The sequence below is a fragment of the Ceratotherium simum genome, chromosome 9, assembly GCF_057802395.1.
Source record: "Ceratotherium simum simum isolate JZ-2026a chromosome 9, ASM5780239v1, whole genome shotgun sequence".
In the NCBI taxonomy this organism is placed as follows: Eukaryota; Metazoa; Chordata; class Mammalia; order Perissodactyla; family Rhinocerotidae; genus Ceratotherium; species Ceratotherium simum.
The window spans coordinates 69,043,032-69,061,276 of record NC_141908.1 but is presented as its reverse complement, the minus strand read 5'-3'; the positions used below and the strand labels follow the sequence as shown (position 1 = coordinate 69,061,276).

General features: G+C 41.1%; 1 protein-coding gene across 1 annotated transcript; it reads left to right on the top strand.

Annotated features, from left to right (window-relative positions):
• The first annotated feature begins 2,078 nt into the window (after positions 1-2,078).
• On the top strand, positions 2,079-15,513 carry CAVIN2 (caveolae associated protein 2). The gene is made up of 2 exons (XM_004426746.3): positions 2,079-2,864; positions 13,076-15,513. The coding sequence occupies exons 1-2, from the start codon at positions 2,382-2,384 to the stop codon at positions 13,868-13,870; spliced, it is 1,278 nt and encodes a 425-aa protein (XP_004426803.1). The 5' UTR covers positions 2,079-2,381; the 3' UTR covers positions 13,871-15,513.
• Positions 15,514-18,245: the final 2,732 nt, after the last annotated feature.

Sequence of the window (18,245 nt, the reverse complement as noted above, 5' to 3'; positions counted from 1 at the left end):
CCCAGCCTAGCCAATCACAGAATCATGAGTAAATAAAACTCATGACCGTTGTTGGTTTCAGCCACTGAATTTCAGGTTGGTTTGTTACACAGCAATAGGTAAATGATATGTTACTTGTGTTATTCAAAATTAATTTTTAAAAATAAATAATTCCAGATGCAAACTTTCCTTCCTGTTTAACAATTAGCCTCTCTCCTTTTCCCACCTCACCCCCATTGATGAAGCCCATGTTTTTAATGTCTCCATTCATCTAACGAACTATATAATATCCAACAATGCAATGCAAAGTCAGCGCAAATCAATGCAAAGTCAGTGCAAATCAATGCAAAATCAGGGCAAAGTGATTATAACGTGAAATCGCAAATCTTTCAAAATATGTAAGAAATCATGAAGCTGATGAAGGTTAGAGAAGCCCTTGAATCATGGGTAGCTCCCCTGACAAATGAGAATCTGCAGCTGGAATAGTTAACATCTGAAGAAGAAAAAATCCACACAGATGATGGCACAATAAGTGCTTCAAAAGGGAATGATTGGAATGTCAAAATTTAAGAGAGCCTCTTGGAAAATTGATGAAGCCTTCAAATATTTTTGCAATGATGACCCCCTTTATGATTTGCCCATGGAAATCAAATGTAAAAGGATATTGTATCATGATACCATATAATTTAGTTAGAAAATTATGCTTCTCAAAATCAACACGACTCATCTTTTGTTCTAAAATTTAACGCATCATTGACTAAATTTTGTTAAATGAAAGGTAAATTAATTTTAAGAATTTTCTTATATTTTTTTGAGATAAAGTCCCAATTAAAATCTTTTTACTTTTTTTGTCCCTATTTTTAAAGGATTCACTTTAAGTAGGTTTGGGGGTACCAATTATCTGAGGAAATTGGCGGCCTCTGTAAATATCTTGAATTCATCTCCCTAACTAGCAGATATGCTCACTGAGGGCAGGGTCCTAGATCATGCTTTATTAGCATCCCCTGGATAGTTCACCAGGCACAGAACTAGGCAGATAGTAGAGACCCACAAATTCAATAAACGTGACAAGAAATGACCTGCTGATTTACTGGCTGTCGTGTAGACTTTGTCATTGAAGAATGGCATTTTTCCATTATCAATCCCGGACCCAATATGAGCTGGCATTTGTTCTTCTCAAAACTGTTCATAGAAGACCTATTACAAACTTCCTGCTCAAAGCCCTTTCAAAGGCTAGATACATTTAAAACCAACTCAAGCATGTAAAGTCGTTTTAGGAAATAAGCCCACGTCCCAGGGGCTCGGCTGAAGAGGGCTACGTTTTAGAACAGGTGTGCCACTTCACTGAGCAGGAATTTGGAAATGTCAAACATTAGAAGCACTTCAGAAACTCCAACGCGACCTGCCCGACAGTCACACTTTTGGACACATGTCAGTAAATACCCTGCAGAGATGGAAATTTGAGAAATTCTCTCAGCATGATTCAAAATTAGTGAAAATAAATCAGCATGGTAGGTTCTTAAAGTGACCACTTTTTGGTTTTTCCTCTTTCAATTTTACTTCTCAAAAGGAACCTACATTTTTTTTTTTTAAAAAGTGGTCATTGAAAAATTTTCCATCTATTACCTGATAACAGTCCATAACGGCATTACATGCTTTAACATCCCTGAAGCTCAGTCTCTTTCAACTTATCTTGCATCCCCAGTTGCAAGAATAATAAGAACCCGGCTGTTTTCCTTGTCATTATCAGGGGTACTTCCATTCCTTAGGAAATTAAAAACTTAACAATACAAGCTTGGCTGCAAGGACCCTTTAAACTTGGCCCCTCCCAGTAGGACACCGGCCGGCTGTTCTGCAGTCCATCAGTCAGTTCTAGGGCAAATGCAAACAACACTTTCCGTTACAATAACTTGTATCCAGGAAAAACAACAGGCGCTCTGTTGCATGTGTAGCATAGCAGCCAGAGACAAGTTTACCGGCTTTAGCCAATTGGAGGCTATGGAGCTAGGCCAAATTAGCATGTTTTTCTCCGCCTCTAGATAAAGTCATGATTGAAATATGGCCTTGAACTTATTTTTTAAAAGGGAAGAGAAGTAGGAAAGAAAAGTTAAACTTGCCGGAAAGTGCCCTGTGCGAGGAGAATGCGGTTAGGAAGTGTGTACATGCTCCTGAACCCGGAGAGGTTCTCAGTTCTGTAACCTTCGCCTCCCACTGGGTGGAGTAGGGCTTTTAAGAGCAGCTGGAATGCAGTTCCCCTGATCAGTGTAGCCAGTTGTTGCCTGTCTGAACCGCTGCCAGTCCTGGACAGCAGTGCTCTGAGAGCAAACTCGCGGGCCTCGCTCTGCACACCTCACCACCGCCCTTCTCGCCTGAGCAAGGAGAGCGTTCCCACCTGCCCAGCCATGGAGGAGGACGCCACACAAGCTGAAAAGTTCCAGCTCCGGGGTTCTGACACGCGGCAACAGAAGCCAGCCAGCCCCAGCCCGGTGCCCTCCTCCACGCCAAGCCCCAGCCTGAACTTGGGGAGCACGGAGGAGGCCATCCGGGACAACTCGCAGGTGAACGCCGTGACGGTGCTCACGCTGTTGGACAAGCTGGTGAACATGCTGGATGCCGTGCAGGAGAACCAGCACAAGATGGAGCAGCGGCAGATCAGCCTGGAGGGCTCCGTGAGGGGCATCCAGAACGACCTCACCAAGCTCTCCAAGTACCAGGCCTCCACCAGCAACACGGTGAGCAAGCTGCTGGAGAAGTCCCGCAAGGTCAGCGCCCACACGCGCGCCGTCAAGGATAGCATGGAGAGGCAGTGCGCGCAGGTGAAGCGGCTGGAGAACAACCACGCCCAGCTCCTCAGACGCAACCACTTCAAAGTGCTCATCTTCCAGGTCAGTACTCCCTACTCCTCCCACCCAGCTGGGACTCCTCAACATTCGTGATCTCAGTCGGCCTGGCTCTCACGGCCATTTGTACATCTGTCCTGCCTGTCGGGGATCACACACACAAGGCATTGTCCCTGTCTGCCTTCAGCAGGCGAATGTGAAATCTGCGCACAGGGGAGGGAACTTCCAGGTCTCTGAAACCTAAACCCAAGGCAGGTGCTCCAGGGGTTAGTAGGCCCAGGTCATTCGTCAGGGAGCGTCTGAATGCACTCCAGACAGGTTGGGAAGGTGAGCAGGTGCAAGCACCCTAGTCAGATCCATTTGTCTCTTTGCGTTATGAATTTGGGGCTCTGCAGCTGTTAGCTGGACAGGGCAAATTAACCCAGCGGCTGTTTATTAACTCTTTGTGGAAATGAGGTCATCATGTGAGGTTTTTTTTTTTAATTAAGAAGTCAAACTCGTAACTGTTTTAAAGCATCTCTTTGTCCAAAGGCTACCGATGATTTGGGGACTAACCAAGCATTGAAGACTGATCCCATTAGAATCTAGCCTCTTACTTTTAAGACTCTTCTGGCCAAAGCAATCTTGTTGAGTTCTTTTCTAGCAAATGATGCACTAAAAATACAGAGCATAACTCTTTACAAACACACTAGATATACTTCTTCTCATTGCTCAGAGAGACCACAACTGTAAAGTAAAATAAAAGCAGTGTTATCAGTTATAGTTACAAAGGCTAGTCTTGAGTATTTTCTCCTTGAAACTGTTGCCTTAGAATGAAAAGGCCACTTAATTTTTTTAATGGATCAGTGATGCAATTAATGTAGCCAAAGGCTATCTGGGGACAGGGGGATTGCGTGGGGCTGTTGTTCCGCCAAGTGGTGGGCATTTGTGAATCCCGGGGCAGCCCTGCCTGATGCTGGAAGCCCTTCCGCCCAGTGGAACACAGCCAGCACAGAGCCCAGGAAGCAATTGCTATCCCTGCCCCAGGGCTGTCTTGTTGTGACCATGTGAATAGGAGGGATTTCAAAGCCATGGAGGGGAGAGGCTATAACCAACTGTTTGATTGTGAAAGGCACACAAGAAGAGCCTTCATCTCCCAAGAGAGATTTAGAAATTGGAATTTAAACCAAGGGAGCCTTCTTTTTCTAAATGAATCCTCTCTGCCAAGTTAGAACCTAAGCCTCCTTCCCCCCATAAAAGGAAAGACTCATCTCGCTGCCTTTTTGTCCTCCCCAAATTGCACTTGATGTTGAAAAGCTTCAGGCAGCTGATGTCCTCCTATACCTTGCAGGCTTTGGCAGCCCGGAAATTTTTTAGCTTTTAATGCAAATGGAATAGCTTTTCATGCACCAGATGAACTGAAAAGAGATGCGTAACTGGGCCTTTCTTAAGCCATATAAGATCCTTACTTTATTAGCCTAAGAGATATTAGAAATCTCAGCTCTCAAGGCATTTCTAAATTAAATACTGATCTCCAAACAGAACCAAACATGTACAGACCTGTTTAAATCTGAGTCATCAAAGGAAAGTTCCCTCCTTCCAGAATGAATCAGGGAGATTATCTCGTGTCCTATCCCTCAGTTAAGGAGGAAAAAAGAAGTATTTATCTAGTAGAGGAAACTCACAATTTGTCCGGATCGGTGTTTGTTTTGTTTTGCCAAGGATGTTCTGTAAATGCTGGGGGGAGGGATGGAGGTTATCCGTGACTGAAAATTCAAGAGCATTGTAAATCTGTGGCCGTGGCCACAGCATGGCTACTGACAGACAAGTGGTGTGGTTCTGTACCCGGGAACCAAACCCAGGCCTCCAAAGGGGAGCATGCCAAACTTTAACCACTAGGCCCTCAGGGCTGGCTGGAACTGGACCTTTCTTAAGCCATGTAAGATCCATTATTAGCCTAAAGGATATTAGAAATCTCAACTCTCAAGGTGTTCAAGATGATTATTTTGAAAAAACAAATACAAGTGCAGTCCCTCAGTGGAAAAGTTGCTCTTTCTCTTGATCCTCCTTAAAGTAGGGTTTCGGGGGCAGTAATTATGCGAATAGATGAAATAATAACTTGTGGTAGAGAGTGGTCCAATATAGGAGTGGAGAAGATAAATTGTGTCATACAGACACTGGTTCAAATCCTGGTTTCACCACTTGCCAACTATGTAATCTTGTGCACATTTTGTAGCTTCTCCAAGCTTCTGTTTCCTCATCTGTACACTGAGGATATTAATAAGAGCAAAAAATTTTTGACCTCTTAATAAGCCCTGCATAATCTGCTAAGTATCCTTCTGTGTGTGATCTCATTTGCCCCTGTTGGGGAGGGGAAAATTCTTCCCCTTTCCAACTTGGTTCTTATGGCTAGTCGAATAATTAAAATGACATAAGGCAGGTTAACAGGGAGAAAATTAAATTTAATATTTAATACATGCACATGGGAAATTCACATAAGCATGAAAAATTCCAAAGACAGGCAAATGAGGTATAGATGTCTTTCTAGACTAAGGAAAAGGAGATAGAGTTCTGGGACTTCAAAGGGAAAGAGGGCAATTTACAGGAAGATGAAAAGAGTTAATGTTTGATAACCAAATGTCTAGAGACAATGGGACATGGAGAGGACTTTGATCCAAGGGGCCTTCCTCCCTGTCACACACCTAGTTCATATTATACTAGATTTATCTATGGTGATAGCTCCTTCCCAGAACAGGCCTTCTATCTTAAATTCCTTTAGATAGTTTGGTGGAAGGTCAAAGCTGCTTCTTGAGTCTTTTGTTCTTAAAAAGAACCCACCCAAAATAACCTTCAAGCCAAAGAGATACATTTTGGGGTGGCAAATTCTGCTCCTCTACACCCCCAATTTACAGATGAGGATGCTGAGATTCAGAGATGTTTATACCTCATCTCAAGTTATTTAGTAAGCAAGCAGTCAAGCTGGGATTTGAACTCACATTCAATTGATTCCAAAGTGTGTGCTCTTAAACATTAATGCTTCTTCCCTCGTCTCTCTCTCATAGGGTGAGGAATAAATGGAATAACATATTTAAAATAGTTGATGACTAGCATGGTGTAAGAACTCAAGGAATAGAAACTCTTCCTGAGTGGATCTGAAATGCATTTGCATGGAAAGGAAGCTAAACTTTTGCTTGGTTAGAAATATGGCTCTTGAGTAAAAATTGACCCCCCCAATACCCAGCATCTTAAAACAGCTATGCTTATGCTATTTTAGTTGGGATTCATTAAAAGCTAAATACACACACACACACACACACACTCCCACAATCCCTCTCCCTCTCCCCATCATACATTTTATAACAACTACCATGTTGAAATTAGTATTATGTCACCACCGCTCCATGAAAGCAAAAGACTCTGCCCAAAGGGTCTACCCTAAACAGACCCTTCTAGTAGTAGCGCAGTCTTCACAGTGTGGCAGGGGGTGGATGTTTCCTAGACCTGCCAAGAAAGAGGAGAGTAGATAATGTACCAGGTACATTATCTTTTTGTCTTTAAGTAATTTGTCATTTTCAGTCCACTTGAACCCTATGCTAGACTTTCCCTTACTAAATCCATTGGTTTTCTAGTTTAAGACAAATTAATGTGAAAATAAAAGAAGAGAGTGAGGAAAGAAATTCTGTCCCCTGATGTGAGCATATTTAGTACTGTAGTGTTTAGAAGATGACATTTCCGGCTTGTAAAGTCCTGTTGTCTTCTCCAGAATCTGCAGGAGCTTGTTGGTTGGTTGGTTGGTTGTTTCATCTGGTAGATAATTACACATAAGCATTTTTTAAAATTCCAAACTTTGTCCTTAATTTGTCCTATTTGAAACGTGTCATTTACTTATTTAAATCTGGGCTGAACTTACAACATTGTTGTTGCTGTTCAGCCTCTCTTGCCTTAGCAATTACTTCAAATTATAACCAGTAGCATCTAAAACTGGAGAAAAGTCAGCTACCTTTGAGCAAAAAAATAAATTGTAAAATCCTTGTCAAACTTACAGCTTTCCTTTTTACATTTTTTTTTTATAATAGCTTAAGACCAATGTTTGAATTCAAAATACTGTGACAGGACCCAGTAGATGAAATAAGACTCAGAGGGTTGCTGATCAAAAAGCAAATGGTAACGACTAATAAGATGAATTCTTTGCCTGTAGTATGGCTATCTTTTACTAAAAATAGAATTTATACAGAAAATCAGTGAATTTACAGTTAAGAGGAAATTTTCTCTGTTGATTGAAGAGATTAGAATTTCACAGGTAACCGGCCCTGAGGGGGTGGTGCCCACTTATGTCCTCTTAAAGTTTTAGTAATCATTATTTGAAAAAGCAGTTTGGAACAATTTCAAATCCCAGGAACAAAATAAGAGTGCTCATGGACAGCTTACACTTTCATCCACAGAAAATTGTGAAATTGGGTGAAAAGAGTAGAGGTTAGATATTTGCTGTGGATACATTCGTGGAGAATCAAGCCTATAAATGTGTTCAAATATTCATCATTTGGGTTCCTTCGATGAGATCAGAATTTTAGAAAGGTGTGAAAAGTGTAACATCTTTAGACTATTTTAAAATTGATTTTTTTAAAAGACTATACTTTCTCTGTCCAAAGCCACTGCCCTGAAAACTGCTAAATTAGTACAGACTTAGAAGAAATGGGGCTGGAGATAATAAAGACATCTTTATATGACAATTTGCGATGATTCTATCACATTGACTAATGTTCCCATAATGGGATATTGGTCTTGGTGTGCTCCTTATCCAGTGCCCTTTCAGTTTATGAGATAAACAAAATGCTAGTTCTTATTGTTATTATTTACACTTATTGAATGTCAGCACTGCCTCGGGCACTTTAAGTGAATAACTGATTGTTACTGGTATTTCTTCAAAAGAATCATTACTTTCTCTCGTATATTAAAAAACTAGCCTCTTTCTCAGACGCAGTCCTTCTAAGTCAATGTTGCCTCTTCTGTGGTCTGGTCATCTATATCTGTTTGAATTGAATGAATGAAAAATGTTCTCCAGTGCAACTCAGGTCCTACAGTTTTGATTCTTTCACGAAACGAAACATGTTTGACATCAGTACACTAGGAGATTCCTTCTGCAATTTGTTAATTATTTTTCATGGGATTTAGGTTAATATCACAGAATCAAATTTTTTAGAGCTGGAAAGCACCTTAATAATCATTTAGTTTAACCTCATTTTATATCAAAGAAGCAAAGGCCCTGAGAAACAAAGTGACTGGCAAGGTTTCCTTTTATTAATAATAGAAATTATAGAGTTGAATTCTGAAATGAGTGAAAACAAACCCTATAATCCCACTATGGCAAAGTTCATGTTTACTGTTTTGGGTTTTTCTACAATAGCTTTTAAATAATTCAGTGTGATTTGTTTTTTGTTTTGTTTGTTTTGGGGTTTTTTGTGTGTAACAAAGAACACCTAACCAGCATGATCTTAAAAAAGAATTGAACCCTTGATAACACTGAAAAATAATGAAACTTTTAAATCCTCCAGAATGTGAAGGACTGCTCAGGGATTATAACTAACGCATTTTATTCTTATGACTTGCTGATTCCACCGACAGCTGCCTTAGGGTGTAGTTCTAATCAATGGCTTATCCACTTGGCAATCTATACCTCAGGAACACAAATCGGAGAAAACCATCAATGTGTAAAAGAGACCTATAAATCAGAACGTCAGGTGGCCATAGTTCCATTTTAATAACTAGTATTTAGAGATTATTGGATAAAACATTTCATGGACACAAATTTATGGCCTTCATATCCCTCCAGGATGCCATTACATCCCTGTGGGAATATGACAGCCTTTGTTATTTTCTTCTAACAACAGGGGTTAGTGACAGGAGAGCAAACTGCTGGCTTCTCTCTCCTCATTCAAGCTTTTAAATCACTTACTGGAGGCTTCCTTTTCTAATGCTAGTCATAGAGTCTCCTTCTCTTTTCAAGTGTGCGTATCTATATATGTGCAAATATTTGCTTCCATGGGCTCAAACCCGAGAAGTACCCAGCATGCTGGCAAGTTTCTCTGTGTGGATATCTACATGCACGACTGGCACTATTTTCACAAGAATCAATATAGATAGCAAATAAGCTAAGTGCAAGGAAAAATGTCACTTTCCATTCTTTTTCTCTTTTATGCTACCAACATATCCTTCATATATGTTTGAAGTGTGCTGTTTAATTCTCCCTTCCTTTAAAAAACTCCTGTGGGTCGTTGTGAAAGGTCAGAACCAAGAGCAACTGCATCAGTGGAGGCTGAGGACCTTTCTGAAAATAAATCTGTAGGGCAAATAGTCAGCTGCTGCTGGGGGCCTCTACTAGGTAGAACCACCCAAGGAAGCCATGCAACCCACAAGCGATTCTTAATACCATGTTAAGGAGTCACAACCCCTAAGTAGATATATGGGTACCTAGCATAGATAAGGGGATGACAGAACTGAAGATGTATATTCCATCCCCTTCCCCTTTGAAAGAGCCATCAATCTTGGAATCTGTAAGAGAAAGCAGATTAAAACATTATGACAGGAGGCAGAAGGCAGAAGTGTCACCTCACCAGCAGGCAGGTGAAATCTCAAGTGTTTCCATGAGGTGGGTGTGAGAGGACTGAGCAAGGACACGTGTGCAGGCGAGACTGGGCACCTGGGGGACAGTGGAGTTACAGAGGATTCACCGTGTGAAGTTCAAGTTGAAGTTCCACCATCATAACAGTTACTTCATAGTCAAATCCTAGGCAGACATTTTACTAAAGAAGAGAGATTTTGAAGAACGTCAGCATTTTTCTGCTTCTAAACAAAGGTTATGGAAAGTAAGACCTACATGTGCTTGGACATCAAATTTCTGTGTGAAAGGAAAGGGCTTGCCTTCAGAGTGGATGCCATAAGAAGCCACAAAATTAATACTGTCCAGTAGACAGAACACAAAATACCGCTTGAGTAATTAAAATGACAGCAGAAGCATAGCAGTTAGCCAAAAAGACATATCTTACTTGTTTCCAGTTGCATAAAGACACATCCAACTCCTTCTGGATTATGTCTGTTCTCACTGGGTTTATTTTCCTAGTTGGCATCAAAGAGCTCCTGTATAAATTTCCCTGGTGTTGTACAAGAGTTCAATTGGGTTTCCCACCTTCCCTCGACTGAGTATACATGCAGTGTGTATCTACCACCGGTCACTTCTGACTCACCTGAGAACGCACTTTCCTCAACCCTGTCCTCAAAGGACACATGATGAGAGAGAAAACTGTGCTTTTTTAATAATAAAATTTTCATTTAAGAAAAAAGTACAATATTATTTAATTCTTGTAGAAGTCCAGTTAATATGTCTACTTTTTGTCAAGGTTGAAGAAAGGGAAGTTATCAGGGTAATCCTGTGATTACCCTGAGAGATTATACTATACAAAATGTACCTCTTCTCTGGTAACCAAGGCTTATGTTTACAGTTTTCCACCTGAATTGATGCCTTCTTCACTGAAGACTTGTAATAACATTTCACTGAGCTCTTGGTTTCTTCCTTTCCTGCAAGCAACTCTTGTCAAACCTTCCCAACCCTCTTGTCAAACCCCAGAAGTAATTTTGTTTCTGGACTAAGCATCAGAGCCCTAGCTATTTCTGCTATCTGCCCCTCTTTCAGTAACACTCATCCACTGAGAATAAAATCCTTCCTTAAAAATGGAAACCAATGTGCACCTTAGGCCTCAGGTTCTTCTCATTTCTAGACATAGACTTAAACCCATTCTTTTGTAGTCATCAAGCCTGCCCAATGGTGGGGCACTCTCCAACCAGCCACCCTCAGGGCTGTCTTGGAAAGCCATCTTACCCAACATACACTCATTCAACAAACAGCTGTTGAGCTGCCAGGAACTATTCTAGTCACTGGGGCATAACAGTGAACAAGAGACAAAAATTCCCACCCTATGGGGAGTCCATGCCAATGAAATAAAGGCAGGCTGAGGCTTGACACACAGGAAAGTTGCTCTCTGTAGAAGTCCATGTCATAAATGACTCATGGGAATCCCATACTCCTTTCAATTTTTTACTTTGTCTTTTACCCTGTATTCCTGACACTTTGTTTGACATCCAAAATGGAAGGGTATGGAGAAAACTTTGGGAAACAGAATCTGTGATTTCTTCACTCTACCAAAGATTCTATTTAGCCAGACGTTCTGCTTTTTACCACTACCCAAGACTTTATCCTTTGTTTCTAACCAATTTATGGAAAGGACTCTGGTATGAGTATGTTGTGTATGAGGGGGAGACACGAGATTCTATCTTTTCATTCAGTGGCTAACAAGGAGAGGGATTTTTAAGTTTCTCTATATCAAAATGGTTCGTTTAGTCTTTGCAGTAGGATGTTAAAAATATGCAGGCACACTCTTAGAGCGTGTTTTTGATCATAACCCCAATTTTATTGACTTTTAGTCAATCAAAATTGCAAAACAAGAAAGCAAGTTCTTCCTATTAACATGAACTTTGCAAAAAGTTTAGATCCCAGATAGACCTTTACATTCGCTAAGTCCAGTGATTCTTCAGACTGAAAGTTTACTGGCGAGTCCATAATATAATCAGGGAACATCGAGGCTCTGGTTGAAGCCTGGGTGGCAGTGGGCTCTGAAGCCTGGCCCACCTCGGCATTCTTGCAGAACCCCAGGGCCCCTGGGAGTGCAGCTTGAAAGCTGTTAATCTAGGTCAAATCCTCTTGTTCATATTTGGAAGAAACTGAGACCCAAGGAGATTAAGTTATTTGCTGAAAGCCATGCAGCCACTTAGCAGTACAGTGAGGACTGAGACTCAGGCCTGATGTCACACATTCTTTCTGCTGTGCCATTTGTTTCATTGAAAATATGAAGGCATCTTGCTGGCTGGCTCTCATTTTCCAGTATTCAAAGAAAAGTATAAAAATCAAAGGGATTCCTATGCTGTGTGACCCAAGTCTGTCTGAATTCAAATCTCCCTGCTTAGCAATTCTGGAGAACCATCTCTCTTGCACTCTGGAGGCGAGTTCTCAGGCTCTGCTCCCTGAGACATGGTGAGGGGCCTATGTGCCTAGAAGCTGGAGGAAGAGGGTGCTGGGAATAGTGAGGGGGATGGGCAGATTCCTAGACTTCTCTCCTGGCTCTTAGCAAGGGGGTCGGTGGAAGTATTCTTGCCCAAGGAAGCTCTATTTAACAATAGAGGCTTGATAAACTATGCCTGGCAGCATAATTCCCCCTTACTACTCTAAAAATGGCCATAGTGTACCACCTCCCCTTCATAATGCCCACAAACAATATACTAAACCACAAGGCTTGGTGAGTGGGTCCCCAGTAAGGCTGGCCCTTGCTTCTCTTACTCTAAAATTGTGTCATCAGTAAAATTAGTGTGCACTTTTTTTGTGTGTGTGTGAGGAAGATCAGCCCTGAGCTAACATCCATGCCAATCCTCCTCTTTTTGCTGAGGAAGACCGGCCGTGAGCTAACATCTATTGCCAATCCTCCTCCTTTTTTTCCCCTTTTTCTCCCCAAAGCCCCAGTAGATGTATGTCATAGTTGCACATCCTTCTAGTTGCTGTATGTGGGACGCAGCCTCAGCCTGGCCGGAGAAGCGGTGTGTTGGTGCGGGCCCGGGATTCAAACCCGGGCCGCGGGTGGGGGAGCGCGTGCACTTAACCGCTAAGCCACGGGGCCGGTCCCCCGCAGCGTGCACTTTTGACCAGATACCAGATACCACACCTTCACTTCTGACTTCTAGTTGGGGAGAGCACCTGATCAGGGCTTTGCATGGTGTCTGACACTTGAGGACTTCCCAGTTCTTTCCCTGCCCCCATCTTTTATCTTCCAACTTGACCGCCAGGCTCTCTTGCAGTGGGATTTTGGCATGAACAGAGCCTGAGGGTAGGAGAGAGGGGACCTGGGGGTTCGAAGTAACTTACTTTAGCTCCTTTATCTAGGCAGCTTCCTGGTTTATCTGAGCCACAGCCCACTCTCACCCCCCCCCACCGCCTGTCACTGATAGAGCCCTTGCCAGATGCCCTCATAATATTCCCAATAGGCAGCCCTTGGCCTTATCCAGCCTAGGGGGAATGACTTGGCCAGTTTAGCATTAACTCTTCATATTCTAGAAAACTGAAGCCAGAAAGATTTGGTTTCGGTCAAGCCAAAAACACATACACCCAAATTACAGCAGTTCAAGACTATTTGTGAAATGTGTCATTAACATGAAATCTACATTGTCCATCTTTTCAGGAAGAAAATGAGATCCCTGCCAGTGTGTTTGTGAAAGAGCCAGTTTCTGGCTCAGCGGAAGGGAAGGAGGAGCCTGCTGATGAAAACAAGTCTCTGGAGGAAACCTTGCACACCGTGGACCTCTCATCGGATGATGAATTGCCCCACGATGAGGAGGCCCTGGAAGACAGTGCAGAGGAAAAGATGGAAGAAAGTAGGGCAGAGAAAATAAAAAGATCCGGCCTCCGGAAAGTGGATAGCCTCAAGAAAGCATTTTCTCGCCAGAACATTGAGAAAAAGATGAACCAGCTGGGGACAAAGATAGTATCTGTAGAGAGGAGAGAGAAGATTAGGAAATCTCTCATTTCCAATCACCAGAAAATATCTTCAGGGAAAAGCTCCCCCTTCAAGGTCTCTCCCCTCACTTTTGGTCGAAAGAAAGCCCGACAGGGAGAAAGCCCTGCAGAAAATGAGACCAAGTCAGAAGAGATGCCTAGCAGTGACCAGATACAAAATGACCACGAGGAGAGCTCATTTGCAGAGGGTGCGTCGGAGGCGTCCCTCCCCAGTGCCCTGGGGGAAGGGCAGAGCGAGGAGGGGGATGCTGCGAGGGCGGCCTCGAGAGAGAGTAACTCATGCATGGACAGCAACGTCAACTTGACTATTGTGGAAGATGAAGAAGAAGAGTTGGTGGCCCTGGAACAGGCACAGAAGGTGCGCTATGAGGGAGGCTACGTGCTAGCCTCTGAAGAGGCAGAGCAGTCCGATGAGGAGCCGGTGCAGCCCGCTGTGCTCCAGGTGGACCACACCGCCTAAGCTCACAGGCCGCCGCGCCAGCCTGGGCTTCAGCCAGGTGGGCAGCCAGAGCCTAGAAACAAACTCTTGCACCCTCCAGCACCTCCCACTCTCTCTGTGTTATGGTCCGGGCCGTAATCATTTACTACAGAGCAGCAGCACGCTCGCGACCAACATTTACTATGAGCCCCTACCAGGGGCTCCCTTGCTAATTTGTTCTTAGGTTCTTTTTCTGTAGAATTTCTCCGAGATTGCCCAGAAGAAGAAATAGAGCAGTTGAAAAACGCTGATCAATTTGACTTAGAAAAACCAGAGGCTACTTAAGATACTAGTCATGAAATGTGATTCATGTGTTGTCATTCCATAGGCTTGCTAAATAGTGTACCAGTAATATATTGAATTTCCATAGAACTCCGTGAATCTAATTATTCTTCTTAAAGTGTGTGATATATAATGTACATATGTATTTAAGCTAAAGATATTACTTTATATTTTAAGAACACTTTTTTTAAAAGGTAGAAGATAAAGTTCAGTTGGCTATTCACTTAATAGAAACCATTGTTTTATTGAAAATGAAGGAAAAATTGAAAGACGATACTATTCAGCTAATGAAGTAAGATAGGTATAAAAGTTGGAACTATTAGAAAAGGAAAACTAAGAAGTTGGAAAATAAGAGAAACAGAAACAAAGAATGCCAAAGAGAATGAAGACAGAGAGAAAAAAGTATGTGCTTAGAAGTAAAACATTTACAATAGTAGCTCAAGTATTTCACTCCTTGTATAACAATACTAAAGAAGTTCATATATCCTGGAATAATATGTTGTATCTTCACAGTATTTTTCTAATTTTCAAAAGATATAAAAAAACATTTTATTGTGTTAAAGCTGCATTTTTTCCTTAATAAATAAAAGACATGACAAATATTTCTCTAAGGATCTTCAAAAGGATGTTGTCTCTAATATTGGAATAAATGTAAATCTTTGAAATTAATTAATACCTACTGCCATTTGTAGGAAGTTGGATTATACTACTCTTTAATGTAACGTTTTCAAAATTTGAAATAACACTCACACTCCAAATGATGTAATGTGGGTTTATAAGATGTTAAAATCAACAGGTTTGAGAAGGATTCTGTTTTTCCTATTTTTGTACATAATGGTAATTTCATTCCAGGTCATATTTTATTTATATGTTAATTTCACAGAATATGAATATGTTTCTTCTTAAAGCATGCTAGTGTTTATGTAAAAGTGCACATTTATTCAGACAGGATAATTTTTACTACTGCCTAACATTCTACTAACATATTGCTTTATCTATTTTAAATTACAGAATGCTAATGTTTTGAGAAAACTATTATAGGTTAAAGACAGTTGTACCAGGGAGCAAATTCCCTGCCTTCAGTATGTAACACACTGTAAGTAACCTTACGAATATAAGTAATCCAAGACAGTATTCACAAACTATGCTTTGTCTTATAAAAGGGAGAGGATTAACAAATGTATTGTGGCACAACCTCTACAGCTATGTCCTTCTTTTGCAGTAATGTACCCCACATATTAGATTGTTAAACTAACAATGGCTGTGTTAAAGAAGACTAAATAAACCAAAAAGTAAAAAGTATATAACAATGTCGGTTTTTTGGCAGAACAATTTGAGAACAAGCAGAAAGAACTGATTTTCAAACTCTCCTCCAAATGTAGCTGAAATGTTGATTGTTTCAGTCTTGATTTCCACTATTAACTCTGCTTTCTTTTTTCCCTGATCTCATTTAGAAATCCAAACCTCATTCTTCAAGTTTAACTTTCTTGACATCACCTTGCCAGTGCTAGAGAGCATCTGAATTTATTGCCGCAGCTGGATGAATTTGATAGTTCCATCTGCATTTATATTGTTTGGTACCAGACCTTATAATACCTTAAATTGCCCTGCAAACATGAATGTATTGAATTGTACATTCAGTTTATTCACACAGATACACCTTTGTCTTCTGCAGTGCCGTACACTTGGTAGAAGACTTCATTCCACTTGGGGCCCTAAACATGCCTGTTTAACCTTTACGAACTTGCTGTCACTTCTTACAGCCAAGGAATTGGGGGATCCAGAGCTAATGTAATGTTTATATTTCCTTTTCAAAAATGCTTGCTTCATTCATTCCTGTAAACTATCTGCATGCCAGTAAAAAATTACACTCAGGCATCTTTTTAGATTTCCCTGACAATCACATTTACTCTATGTTCCACATTTGAAGCATTAAAATCCTAAGCAATAAAACAGAATTAGGCCAGATAATTGTTGGAAAACACATTCTGTAGGGATTAGAGAGAGCAGCCGTTGTGGAAATGGAAGCTATTTATTCTGTATTATTGTTGAATTATTTGCATACTGGTGAAGCTGCCAGTCCCCAAATTAGATATGTCTTCTTCCCACCCATCCAATAACCCATTCCTAACTTTATGTGCCTGGAGCTCAAGAACTGGATTAGTTTTCCCCCAAAGATTGGTTAGACATTAATAAGCACTGAGATCCATATCTTTAGAAATATAATTCAGAAGTAAGACGCGTCTATTACATGGATCACCAATCTCACAGAAATACAGCAAAGATGTCACTTTTTTACAAGATTTTATTTTTTAAAATATGTAGTCATATATATTTCACCAGGAATATTTTCATCTTTCCACTTAGGAATCTAGTGTATGGCTGAATTTCTTTTTATACATGAAAATGAAAGACCTACACTAAGGCAAGTTCTGTACAAAATAAAGATTTTTCACATTTATTGCATAAGGAAAGCCCCAGATGTTTCTGCTTTTAGCACTGCTCATGCAGAAGATCAAGGTTTGAACCTCATGTGGGTCAGTCCACTATCAGGAAACGAGAAGCTGCTTCTAGAGAGCCAAGTTGCTAGTGTAAGTAAAGGTTATAATGAAAGTCATTTCCTACATTAAGACACTAATGCCCAAACCCAGTTAATTCTTGCTCAAAAGTTTGTTTACAGCCCTACAGCCCAAGTCTAAGTGATTTTTTATTGGAGATTGGGAATATGAGGAATTGCGGTACAGACAGCAATCATTAACAGTTCCATAGCAACCACAAGTCTTTTCCTAAAAACCAAGACTCTGACACTGCAAAACAAGTTTCAGATGCAATTGGCATTGTGACCTTGTATTCTGCCTGATCTGGGTGTCAAGATAAAGACTTCTGCAGCCAGGAACTCATTCCTAAAGGGAACAGGCAGTAACCCACATTGTTAAAAATACATTCATCTTATTTTTGTTTTAACCATTGCATTACCCTGTAGTATTTGAAACTCTAAAATTATTTTTAACTCTCCAATCAAATTGCCCCAATTAAGAAGCCACACACTCAGCAAAACAGCTTAATGTTCATACATTTAAAGACTTTCCACCGAAAAATCAATTCATTGAATATTTATTGAGCAATACAACCATTCGTCCCTCCCATTTGCTAGAATTCTTAGTGCCCAAAGCAATAAGACACAAGCGTGGGGGAGAGGAAACCAACATTTTTGATAGCTTACTTTCCACCAGGCTGGGCACTCTAATGGTCTGGAGTGCTGTGTACCTACCACACGCTAGACATGAGCATTATTTCATTGAATCAAGCAAATCCTATTAAGAAAGTACTGTTTTTATACCTGAGACTTTTGAAGTTAATTTACTCCCACTAAGATGGAGGTAAGATGGGGGTGGAAGGGAACTCCAGAGTTCTTAACCACTCTAAGTTCTCACCCATCGTGTTGTAATTTAACTATTTTTTCCTTTGAAGGTCACAGAGTTAAAAGACTTGTCCCAGTTCACATAACTGGTGAGTGTCAGAGTCAATGCCCAACCCCAGTCTGAAATCCAGGCTGCTGCCAAAACAGACTCCAAATTATATCAGCCAGCTGTGCTTAATTATGAATCACTTTATAAGCTCTCAGATGGTATAGTATTAATTTCATTTTATCACTCCTTACACAGCATCACATACAGTTGCACTTTGTAAATGATTTTGACAATTGTCATACCAATGGTAAGAAAAAGACAGCTCACGGTTCTTGGGGAACCACAGAGAGGCAATTATTCAGGTCTGCTGATGCCACAGAGTTCCACAGAGCTCCTGAGCTCCTTGGTATCATCCATTGGCAGTAGCTGTAGGGTTCACTTTGGGGCATGGTTTAATAAGGGCAAGCTGTCAACAGAGATACATACTGGAATCAGCTAATTCAAAGATGGCACAAGAAGTCTGCCTCAAACTCTTTACGTTTAAGGGGTCACATCCCAGTGTCCTGTTAGAGAAATCACTACATCCTGCCCAGACACATCCTCTCCTAGGCTCAAAAAAGGAGCAAACGGCAAATCAGCATGGGGGACAGGGGAGTGTGGAGGTT

Coding starts and splice junctions, on each gene's coding strand:
- CAVIN2 (XM_004426746.3), top strand. CDS start 2,382: ATGGAGGAGGACGCCACACAAGCTGAAAAGTTCCAGCTCCGGGGTTCT. Junction 2,865..13,075: donor TCAAAGTGCTCATCTTCCAG/GTCAGTACTCCC, acceptor CCATCTTTTCAG/GAAGAAAATGAGATCCCTGC.